Source organism: Schistocerca americana, chromosome 2, assembly GCF_021461395.2.
Source record: "Schistocerca americana isolate TAMUIC-IGC-003095 chromosome 2, iqSchAmer2.1, whole genome shotgun sequence".
Classification (NCBI taxonomy): Eukaryota; Metazoa; Arthropoda; class Insecta; order Orthoptera; family Acrididae; genus Schistocerca; species Schistocerca americana.
The window spans coordinates 287,422,928-287,435,583 of NC_060120.1; the positions used below are offsets into that span (position 1 = coordinate 287,422,928).

General features: G+C 36.2%; 1 protein-coding gene across 2 annotated transcripts in view; it reads left to right on the top strand.

The window, feature by feature from the left end:
- The window catches only part of LOC124595324 (intraflagellar transport protein 81 homolog), a 97,869-nt gene extending 86,246 nt beyond the window's left edge, over positions 1-11,623 (top strand). Inside the window, exons 10-13 of one of the 2 annotated variants that reach the window (XM_047134024.1) lie at positions 7,124-7,239; positions 9,917-10,074; positions 10,525-10,653; positions 11,260-11,623. In XM_047134024.1, the coding sequence (XP_046989980.1) occupies positions 7,124-7,239; positions 9,917-10,074; positions 10,525-10,653; positions 11,260-11,362 (506 nt within the window). In that variant the 3' untranslated portion in view covers positions 11,363-11,623. The remainder of the gene's footprint in view (positions 1-7,123; positions 7,240-9,916; positions 10,075-10,524; positions 10,654-11,259) is intronic. The other variant, XM_047134026.1, reaches the window with a different exon arrangement.
- The last annotated feature ends 1,033 nt before the right edge of the window (positions 11,624-12,656 follow it).

The following is a 12,656-nucleotide window of genomic DNA, read 5'->3' on the forward strand; positions in this document are numbered from 1 at the left end:
ACTCTTAATGAATGCCATATGATAAATAGATGTTTGTAAGTTAGTAGATCAGACTGTATTTTTGATTATATATAGTGTGAAATGTGCGCTCCTCTCAGTGGGAGAAGTTATAACCACTCAGAATTGTCCCCTTACTGAAAAGGCAGTTCTGAAACAATGGAAAACATCAACAGATGGTTAAAGTCAAATGGATTATTATTGAATTTTGATAAGACTCTCTACATACAGTTCAGTACTTCTCACATAACTCCGCAAGGTATAAATCCAAAACGATGAAATAATACAAGCGGAATTGGAAAGAATGAATAAAGCACAGAATCAATAAAGCATCTTAGTTCAGTTACATTTACAGTATACAATTGCTGCTACAGGTGATTTAAAAATCAAGATATTGGTTTATTCTGAATATTTACATTGACTAATGAATTATGGAATCATTTTTGGGAAACTGAACTTAGAGAGACAGTATTTTCAAAATACAGTAATGTGTTCTAAGAACGATGTTTTGTATTAATTGTAGAACATTCTTCAGGTACCTCTTCAGAAAACTTAAAGTAACCATATTCAATGTATTCTAGATAATGTGATGGAATTTGAAATATAATTAAAGAACTTTCTGTTGGGCAACTCCTTATGTTCCATTGAAGAGTACCTTCATAGAAACTCTGTAAATTTAATGTTTTAAGTTATTTTATAATTAGAATTAGTTCACTAATACAATAGTCTTTCATAACATAGAGTCATTAAGTTTTACTGAATTTAAATAAAAAAGGTAGCATTTGACTTCCTTCCACATCTCATTTTGCAGTGTCTGTGGAATATGTCAAGGTTTATGACAGTGACGGAACTTCCTCAGTAGAGCTTTCTACCTTTAACAGTTTAGGCAGTCCAGTTCCCTCACTCAACACTAACACTGATTTTACTTTATACATGTCATGACTGGCTTGAAATAGCTATAGACATTTCCTTTGTTGTAAATGAGATCAATATTTTGACAAAGTTAAGAGAAAAACCAGTGTAGCAACACTACAGCTGACCTTGTAGAACTATGCAGCCTCCTTTCCACATTGTGCAGAAAAGTAACAGGGAAGAAGAAAAGGATTTACTTAGCCTATTCACACAGTGATCATTTCACAATGACATGGGATCTTTCATTGTAATTCAATGAAAGTAAATAGCTCCAGTATATGAGGTGTCCATAATTAAAATTCCAGTTAAAAAACGGTGTAGAAAGAAAACCACTGCTCAGAATTTCGTCAAATTTGAACAGCATATTATTGACATAGGGTGGAATGTCACAGAACAAAAGAAAATTTAGGGAAAATTGGTCAAAATATGGCATTATAAGCATCTTAATGTAAATGGGCTCGGTTACAAATGACAGATAAATCACAATATCATGGCTTTTGGTTTGAGTTGCACATTACGCCATCTGTACTGTTCAGTGTGCAAGACTGCAGAGGTTCAGCAGTCAACAGTTGTGGCACTGTTATTAGGGAAGCCCATCCATCATGGCAAGGTTGTACCACATTGTATGGGAAAAATAAGTTTCTAATTGTCCTGAGGCCAAAGACCACATAAAAAGCAAAATGTCATCGGTTTTTAATTGTCCTGGGGCCAAAAAGGTATAAAAAGCAAAATGGCATCAGTTTATAATTGTCATGAAACTAGCAAGATGTTCAATATGCTCTCCACTGTTTTCTGCCACAAGCTGAAATTGAGAAACAGCATGTTCCACAAGAGATAGGAGTGTCTCGGTAATAGAGTTCAGAATGTTTTGCACAGTGTGTGCCTTCAGTTCAGCTCATTCATAATCGGATCGCTGAACACAATATCTTTCACATAACCCCATAGCCAGTTAAGATCACATGATCTAGATGGTCAGGGAAGTGATGGCTGATAATTCTAGCTTTTCCAAAGTGTCTCTGTAGCAACAGCAGCTTCAGCAGCTGTTGCAGTGTGCAGAGGAGCGCCATCTTGCATAAAAATGATCCTACCCACACATCCACGCTGTTGAAGGGTTGGAATGATGTTGGTGCACAAAACTCCCTCATAGCATTTACCAGTGATGTTACAGGCAACAAGACCTGCAGGACTCATCTCCTCTAAAAAATACAGCTCTGCAATAAACAATCCCATCAACCTTCACCACACAGTCACCTTCACAAAATAAAGTGGTCTCAGTTGATGTGCGTTCAGATTTTCCGCTGCCCGTATTCTGCAATCCTGCATTTTGACATGTGCTTAGAGATGGAAATGGGCTTTATCTGTCCACAGATTGTTCCATGGCCATTCATTGTCCACTTCCATGCAAGCATGAAATTCCAGAGTGAACGTTTGTCTTGCTGGCAGGCCAGGGGACAGCAACTCATGAACATGGGTGATATTCTGTGGATAGCAATGCATGATGTTTCCTAGAGTTTTGTACACTGTGCTCACAGACATGTACATCATTAGGGCGTTTCCTCGTGCACTACATGTTTGCACACCGCCACTTGATCGCACCTGCAGTGCCGTGGCCACTACTTCGACAGATGTCAGATCAACTGCTTTCTTGCCATTGCCACAGTGCACTTCACAAAAACCTGTCTTTTCAGATTTTGTAATCATTTTCTCCAGACCCTTTGTCAGTGCCCTTTGAGTGTCCAGAACTTCTGCAGGGCTGCTGACACACATCACTGATCATGTAAAGGAGCTTTACCAGCAGTGTGCAGTCCTTCATGGAGACAGTCACGTTGGGTGCCTTGTTTGCAAACTGATGAACAGCCTTGTGCCACGCATCTGTTGGTGTGCACATTCTGATACTTACAGTGCCATTTATTGGTCAAATTTTCACCTTTTTTTGGTTTCAAGACTTTTCCCTGTGCAAATTTGACATCATTATGGTTTTCTTTCTACAGCATTGTGAAACTGGAACTTTAATTATGGACACCCTGTACGTGTGCACAGAGACATAAGTATGTTTATGAGGATAGGGCATGTGGTTGGCTGTGGCCTCGCTGCAGAAACTGTCCTGGCATTTGCCTGAAATGTTTCATTAAAACAAGGGAAAGCCTAAATCAGGATGGCCCGAGAGAGCAAACTCCATCATCCCAAATATGAAATCTGTGGCATGACAACTGTACTGCCTCATTTGGTTAATCCATTCTGTGCAATTTTCAGTTGATCATAGACAGTTTGCACCATATTTTTTGTAATAAAAATGTAGTTTCTCCCTGTACAAACTAGGAATACTCACTGTTGACTCCAGTACCATGAACATGTACATCTCCATGTCCACCTTTTAGTCCACCTCGAAAACTGAGACCACATCCCTCCTCATGAGTGATGCTGAGCTCAGGAGAATGTTAGTCATTACTGTTGTACTGTACAGGCCTCGACACACTTTCTTGTAAAATCATTATATTGTGATTATTTATAGTAATGTGACAGTGTGTTGTAGCTATCCTCTTTTGTTATGTAAGTAATCTTTAATTGTATAGTGTGCATTAGTTATGAAGTATGTGTTATCTACCCTTTTAAATAGACGTATCTTAGTAATGTTTTTCATCTCCTTGTGCAGTTTATTATGCAATTTTATTCCCTGGTAGAATATACTGTTTCGAGTTTTTTTGTTTGTTTTTCCTTGGTAAATGGAAGTTCAAACTGGCCCTTGTCCCATTATTGTGTATAGAACTATTAGTGAAATAGATGGTTAATTATTTAGTTAATTAGTTACTTGTACTGTAGATCAAATTCACAGTAAACGTTACAGTGTGGAATGTGTCAACAGAACAAACATAGAACACTTGTCTACAACTAAATAATATTAATAATAATAATAATATTAATGGTTTCTTTGATATGGACAGGTTGTTAAGTGTACTCATTTGATGCAATAAGGATACCCAATTTTGTAAATAGTTCTTTACAATGAACCTGACTGTTACTTTTAGTTATTATTGTTATGGCCCTTTTCTGCAGTTTGCTAACGGTGTCCACACTTTACTACTTTGGTCCCCCAGAAAAGAGACCCATAGCTAAAAGTTGATAGCATGTAAGAATAGTGACAATCATAAGAAGACATTGGCTGTTTCAAACCACTGCTACAACCCTAAGAGCATAATATGCTGATAACATTCGTTTCACCAGTATCATTATGTGTTCATTCCATGTTAATTTACAATCAGTGTTCAGCTTTAAAAACTTTGCCTTTGTAACACAGTTTATAGGTTCACTATCTATGCTCAGTGCAACAGAATTGTCTTCCCTCTTTGTGCTGAAGTGCAGGCTGTTTATTTTCTCTATGTTCAGTGTTATAAACATACTGTTTGCTTATAAATATCTGTGAAGGTTTATTTGCCTTCTCAATTATGATGAGTTCCAGTGTTTTTATCAGTGACTATGATATTACTGTCGTCAGCAAAGAGAACTTTTTCTCAATGACTTATCCAATCTGGAAAGTCATTGTTATATATAAAGAAAATTATGGGGCCCATTGCACCACCCTGAGGCAACCTATATATGTGTGTTTATGTGTGACAGTTGTTTTACAAAAAATTTATCATCAGCAGATGTGTGAACTAGCTCTGCATTTTGCGCCCTATTTTCCGGGTAAGACAGGGACCATTCATTTGCTGTCCCTCTTACTCCAAATACTTCTAGTTTGTTTAATAATTTTGTATCATCAACAGTGTCAAAAGCCTTGGACAAGTCTTAAGTCTGTGCCTGTAACACAGTGGTCCTTTTTAGGAGCTTCAAGTACTACTGTCGTGAACTCTCCAGTGGCCGATATTGTACTACTCTCACATCAGAATCCAAATTGTGCTTAGTTAGAAGCACTTTCATGTGAAAGTGGGGAATACAGTAGCAATCGCAAATAATGGTCATCTGTGGGGAAAGTAAAATGGTACTTTTAGTTATTATTGTGTCCAATACTCAGAAAAGGATAGAAACACAGTATACAATGCAGTACATGCAATATACTGGAGATAGAAAAGTGCTGGTCTACTGTATAAGTAAATTAGTGAAAATTTATCTTGATTTAAGTACAGTACTACCTTAACAAATCCTCATACACCAGTATAATACAGAACTAAAATTTCATTCATGTACTCTGTAAGGTTGGTTTGAAATACTGCTGTATTTTTTTCTGAAACAGAGTGTCATTTATAATTGTCTTCTCAATGTGTGTTTTAACTGCTAACATCAAATTGAGTCCCTCTTCATCATATTTCACTAAAAACTAGTGTTTCAGTTTTCTTACCTCTTCAACTGCCTGCTACTTGAGAGTGGCGTAAAGTCCAGTTCAGTTGCATCATTCTCATCGTGTTTTCCATTTTTGACAATGTCCCTTTTTGGTGAAGCTTTTGTATGAGCTCACTCCCGCTTGTTGATATGTTTTCTGTGAACAGTGCATCACTGATATTGGCATATTCCTCAGATCCACTAATTTCCTCTACTAAAGCATGAAGTTCATGCTTAAGTTTCTTGAGGTTGTTTTCTGCAAACCATCATCAACTTCTGAGGTACAGTAATTAAAAATGAACCCTGCTCTCTTGGAACAGTTTCTGATTGAAGTGGATGTCACTTGATTTAAGGCTGAAAAAATCCACAGAATACACTGATAGGTTTACAAAGTTCATTCCACATTCGACTTTGTTCATTTGAGACAAAAAATGTGTCAACCCTCACTTCTTGCCTTTAAAATGCTTTGAGATTTTGGATTATCCTCTGAGCCAGTGATTGGCAACTTGCAGGTGAATTCGGCGTTAAAAAGGCTTATTTTCACATTTTTTTAGTGCAGCTTTGCAATGGGAAGTGGCATTATTCATAAACAAATCATTTTCCTCCTTTGTCTTTCCATTCTCCTGTCAAATGCCAGCAAACATTCAGTCATTTTTGCCCTTATCGATTAAGATCGTTTATTAGCATACCACTCCACGTTCAGGTTACTCAAGTCAGTACCCTTGAAACGTCTAGCCCTTGCATCCATACATATAAATTAAGATTTTTCAGATTCACACAGTAGAACAGTGAAGTTTTACCTCCAGAAGAATTTTCACCTTTCAGGGCCATTGTTTCACTGGGAAAATTTGTGAAGAAAAGGCCACACTCATCACAGTTAAAAATTTTTCTTTCTTCTTAACACTCACAAATTTCTGTTACCATCTTTTGACACAATTTTTTCATCAGATGAACTGGATTCACCAGACATGATTAGAAAAGAGGTGATGTGGTGTCTACTCTTAAAATTCTCAAGCCAGCCTACAAATACTAAAATACGTGAAATACTAACTCCTTGGCAGTTGCGAGTGCTTTATTGTAGATCTGAGGTCCACTAGCGGGCAAATTATTGCTGTGAGCGTGGCAGAACCATTCTGAAGTCAAATTCTCAACTGTTAAGCCTGTTGCGTTGCAAAAACTGCATTTACTGGTAAGGTTATCATTTCTAGTTCATGATTACGTAATATTCTTTTCTTTTCATGTCACTGATCTTTGTTTTTCCAACAGCAAACCTCATGGCCATATTTCTAACACTAAGCTTTTCCATTTCATAAACATTGATGATCTCAACCTTTTCATTCAGTGTTAACCAATTAGGATTTAGCATTAAAGTGCACGAGTGCTCTCACTTGTAGACAGAAACAGTATGCACTTTAACTAACAAACCCTTCAAATGCATGATAATGATTGTTTTTGTTTAATTTACAACTGTCTTTTTCTTTCATGCTATCTGTTATGTGGAAGTTGTAATTGTTGCTGGGGGATACATTTCAATGTCCATGTCTATTATTGAGGATGTCCACTGTTCAGATGAATTCAACATAAGGGCTTATGTTTTTGCAGCTGAATTTTAAAATATTGAGAGGAGTCTTCTTTTGAGAAATGTCTGTTTAAGGAAATTTTCCTGGCTATCATCAAGTGAGGAATAAGCTTAGAGAAAACGTGTCATCTCACTCCCTCTATTTGTATATTCTTATCTGATTTGAAGGAATGAACCTGTTCTCTTAAGGATTGATATCCATAATATATTCCAAAATGCTTGTGATAATATTTTTACCTTATTAAGTCAGCTCCCAACTCCGACAGAATTACTCATTCTGCATAGTGTTAACTTTATTTCGTTCTGTATATTTGCCAGAATTACGACCGTTACGAGAACAATGTCAGGAAGTAACAACAGAATATGAGCAAAAGAAGCAGATATATGATTCAACAGCTGCTGGTCTGGAGAGCACTACAGCAAAAATTGAACAGGTATGAAAACAGTCCCGATTTATGTGACATCAGTTTGTAATTAGGATGAGTTCTAAGATACAATTTTAAGCATAACCATAACACATGTTCTTAGTTTTTCATTACATGTTGATCTTTGGAGCTGATCTATGTAGTGTACTTTTGACACTTGATGTTCTATTTTGAATCAGTATGTACTACTCAATTGCCTATTGTTGCGCTTGCTTGATCACAGGATCGTATCATCCATATTTTCCCATTTAATGGCTTTCATTTTTAGTTAACTGATTACAACTATGTGTGATTTACATCACAAAACACAGTTGTTGTATATTAATCTTGCAAACCAGTGTAATATGCAAATATTGTATTGTACACTGTAAAGTGTCTCAGTTCATAAGACAAACATACCAGTGAGCCCTGCTCTCTATAAACTGCCAAATTGTAATGACAGATGAAGATTAGCCTCTACATCTCAAAATACACAGTAAATTTTAACAAAAACTGTTGTTTCTGTTTGCTTGCATTAGTTTTGTTGAAAGGTATTCCACAACTTTACCGGAGAATAACATGACATACAATTAGTTTGCGAGAATGGGCTATGGTTGACCTGGTGCACCAATTTTGAATCTGTAACCTGGCTCTGTCCATATATTTCATAATATATTTTTACAACAGAAGTACCTCTATAGTTCTGCTCTTCAGGCCATGGATGTGTATAACAGGCTTACAGTAAAATAGACAACTCAGAAGAAAAAGATCAAATGTTGTGTAAGAAAGTTACCTTGGGATATCTTATGATGCTTTGAAATTTCTAAACCTCTGTCAATCAAAAATACAGGAAAGACATTGTTTAGGACATGTCTTACTTCAAGCAGAAGAAAGCCTTGTCAATTTACAGTCACATTAATTGAGCTACTAGATACAGCTCCAGCATCTCAAGATAACTGACACCATTAACAGCATCTGCAGAAAAAGAAATTCGAATGATGTTATCAGTATTGAGACAATACCAAAAAATCACTTTTGCAATGGTGAGGGTTTGTTGAGCTTCAGTGAAGCAGTAATGTTTGTTGGCAATGTGGAAGAATCTTCTCACCAGATTGCATGAGTTTTGGTGTATTAACTGTTTTAACTGACGGCTGTAATTGCATTTGAAGGTGTTAAGTAAATGGTGTTTCTGGAATATTCTGTTTGCTGTCCCTTCGAACTTTGCCAGTAGTGAGTTCTCGATAGCTACTTGTCTACTTTTGATATCATTACCAGTTTTGCCAGAGTGGCTGGTGTAATTATTTTCACTAGCTTTGGTCATTGATTTGTGCTTTTTTATGAAATTATAGTCATATTGTGGCAGTTTAAAGTTTCACGAAGTACTGTTTGGGACATTTGCCATTTAAGCTGTTTCCTGCATAACTCTTTGCCATATTTTCCGTATGTATTTCTGGTTCAGTGAGATGTCAGTTATGACTAATGCACTGAAAATTGAGTGTTAATTTTACTTTTACCTTTGTGACATATTAAGAGGTACAAGGGGGGGAAAAGAAAAATATTTTATTTGATACACCGATCTGGTGTTTTCTTTGGTGTTATATTGGACAATTTGAGTATTATTATCTGACAGCATATTTGTTTTCCTTTTATTAGATTATTTTTGTTTTAGTAAGTGACAGAAAAACATAACAAGGAACAGTACAACAAAATCTAACAATAAAAGCAAACACTCAACAGTTATGTAAAACACAAACAGTGAATTAGTGTGGGGAGAACAAGCCCAGAGAGAGGGGTAGGATCTTCTTTCCATCAAAGGACCATCATGTGACTATCAGTGTTAACCAAAATGAAAAAAGTGTTCCGCCTACTACTAGACATTATTGTGGAGGTTCTGCAGTGTCAGGGGATCTTAACAATTCCTTAGCAGTCACAACTTATGTTCAAAAACAAAGTCACAGTTGGCTCCCATCAGTGGTTGAATAGTTTTATTTTCAAAATAAAAAAGTTTTTATCAACAGTCAATGTCACTAAAAAGCTATTTTTAAACAGTTTAGTTGCACACTTATTATGACTACGGTAGGTTAAATGTTTCTGGTCCAGCAAAATTGTTGGCTTGCCTGACATTGGATACCAATGAAATTCAACACAATTTTTCACTCATAATTAGAATCAATATCACACACTCCAGTGTTACTTAAATATTGCCCCATGTTTATGACGTTTTTGCTCAAGAATACAAAGTAAGTTCAGTTTTGGACATGCTGTTAACAACTGTCCTGTGCACTATATTGTTAAAATTGTTGATTTCATGAATTTGATTATTACCTATTCTTGTTTCTTTAACCTGTCTCTCCTCGTCCTCTCTCTCCCCTCCTCCCCTCCCCCCACCCCCTCCACATGTAATGCAGTTTGTTTTATGCTGTAGCTAAAATTTGTCTCTTTTTTTTTTAAATGTGTTTTATTCATGCCCATCATAACACTGGCAGTTGAACTGCTGAACATTACAGTGTTTTAGTGTAGAAATAAAGGAAATGTTTTAAGAATTTATCTTCAGCAAATAAATGAACTACTTTTTGAACTTGGTGTTATGAAGTAAATTTATTTATTTATTTTTGTTCTAGCGCAGGCTAAAATAAATTATTTATTTGAAGCAAATAAATTTTCAGCTATTCCCTGCATTTGGTCTTCATAGTCATTTATTTTGCAGGAAGTACGAGCACTGAAAGATGAAATAAATTCTAGAGAATCACAGATTGCTCTTTTAGAAGCACAGTGCAACATGACAAAAGTAAAACTCGAAATGGTATCAGAGGAAATTCAGCTTTATGTAAGCAGCACTCCAGCAGATAAAAATAAGTCCATGAGGTATGATGTATAATGAAAAATACACAAACTTTTGCATTAATGTAGTAGGAAAGTTGTGGCAGAATGTAAATAATTTTATCAGTAAAGGAGACCACTCACTGAGTAGTGTAAGTGTTAAACTTTGCTAGCTTAAATCCTTGGACGAACTCGGAGTGGGTGCCCCCCTCAACCCCCACACATACATCTGTGCACCTACATTGTGTTGGCTGGACAAAAAGCATAAGCATAGGTGCACAGGTGTGTGTGTGTGCGCGTGTATGTGTGCGTATGCGTGTGCGTGTGCACGTGCGCGTGTGCGTGCGCACGTATGTGCATGTGTGATATTCATTCTCTTTTGCGTTTGCCTGTCAATGACTTAACTCTTCTCCTATCCAGTGAGTGGTTTCGTTAACTCCTAAACTGCATTTTTTTTTCAATTCATGCAATAATTCTCTTCCTTCTACTTTATAGAGAAAAGTTAACAAACTTGATAAACGAACAAGAAAAATTGAGTCGCCAGCTCAAAGAAGAACAACGAACGGTCAAGGAGCATCAAACTAACCACACTCGTCAGATGAAGTTGTGGTCAGATTTACAAAAGTTAGTAACTGTGTTCACAGTTTATTTTTATGTTATAAGTGTGTGATGTGTGTGATGTTTTGCAGACACTTTTCTTGGAGTTGCTATACTATTTACACTTCTTCCATTAATGTCCTTATTACATGCTATATTTCATAGAAATATCAACATTTATTTGTTGGATTCGATGTCTGCCACTTTTCAGTATCTAACTACATGACTGTTGTTTTTTTACTCTAAAACCTTACCTTCATGTCAAACACTAACATGATTTCCTTATATAATGACAAGTTGTACCATATTTGTCACATTGTATCATTAATTTATTTAACAACAGAAAGTAAAATATCCGTCTACTACAAATTTATTTGCTAATTGTTCACCTATAGCTGATTGTGCACAGAAACACACAACAGAAAACATCATTCATACTAGCTTTTGCACTCTAGGTCTTTTTCCTGTAGTAGAATGCGCATTCACTGGTACAACCACACAGACACTTAAATGCACACTCCCATGACCATGGGAAGACTAATTATTGAAGATCCATCCAGGAATTTCCAAAATTGTTACATTTTTTAAATTGTGATATCTGAATTGATTATAGAATTTTGTGGTATGTTCCAGATTAATGGAGTGTAAAAAACGTTGTCATCAGGCAGCTCTTGAAAACAGTGGAGTTGTCCATAGAGAAAAAGGTGCCGAATATTGGTCAAGTACTAAAAACTAACTGTTGCAAAATTAGAATTGAGTTTTTTGCATTTCTGTCTCAAAGAGCTTGTAAAATATGGCTCTTTCTGTAGTACTGTTTGTTAATTAATTGAGTCATTACTGTTGATGAATACTGTTTTGAGATTGTATGTACTATTTTTCCAGTGAATCTATGATCCCATGTGTTGAACATATTTAAAATACAACAGAATTAACAGTTAAAACAGTTTTTACATTTGTAGACACACTGTATAAGATGTAGAGAATATGTATTTTGATTAAAATCTGCCTAAGGAATAAACTGCTGTGATTGCAACCCTTTATTCTTGCGATGCTGGAAATGTTCAGGCAAGGCTTTGTGTAGAACTGAACACTACTTTTTAGCTTTGAATATTTCCAAGCACCAGATTGACAGTACAATTTCTTTATGTAAGTCTGCTGTTGCTGCAAAACAGGATGTCAGTTGCCACAGTGCTCATCCACGGACATCTGCTCACAACCAAATTCTCAATTGCTTGTTGCATTTTTGTTCACTATTATTATCTGTTTGGTGATTCTGTGATCTGATCGCATTGTTACATCTATCTTTTCAAATTACCATACATAAAAATTGAACAGTGTTGAAAAACAAGATGTAGGTGGTAGAGTGCACCTGAGTCAGTACAAAAGTGCCAGTTTTGAAGAAAAGATTAGAGGCTGTTTTTGTTACTTTAAAGTGTAGATTGTTGAAATGGGTGCTGCTGAGCTCTCAGATAATGGAAACTGGTATGAAGGTCAGTTTCTGTATCAAGTCATGGGGCCATTATAATCACAGTAACTTTCAAATTTCTGAAATGCACTTTTTATAGCCTGGATGCAGCCACATGTAACTTTGCCCTTGTTTGCAGAAGGGAAGAGTCAACTGATAGGACAGTGATTTTTTGTGGAATGATAGATGGACCCATCCAAAAATGATTTGAATGGTGGTTTGAAAGTTTGAAGAGGTGGTTCAACAATAGCTAAATATTATTTAGAAAAATTATGTGATTTTATTTTTTGTGTCAGTAGGAAGCAACATAAATCATGAATATGCAGAGTATCCCTAAGATCAATAGGTAATGGCTGCAAATCTTAGACAATAATGGTAGCTTTTGCCAATTCTTCCATGGTGCATGAGGCTGACACTGTTAGGAAAAAACAGACTCCTCGCTGAAACACAATTTCTAATTAGTCTTGTTCCTAGTGTCACCAGAAGACAAGTCAGTCGACTGGATTCTTGGTAGTCAGCCATTCTCTGTGGCTGTGAGGGAGTATTTCTTCAGGAAGGATCGATC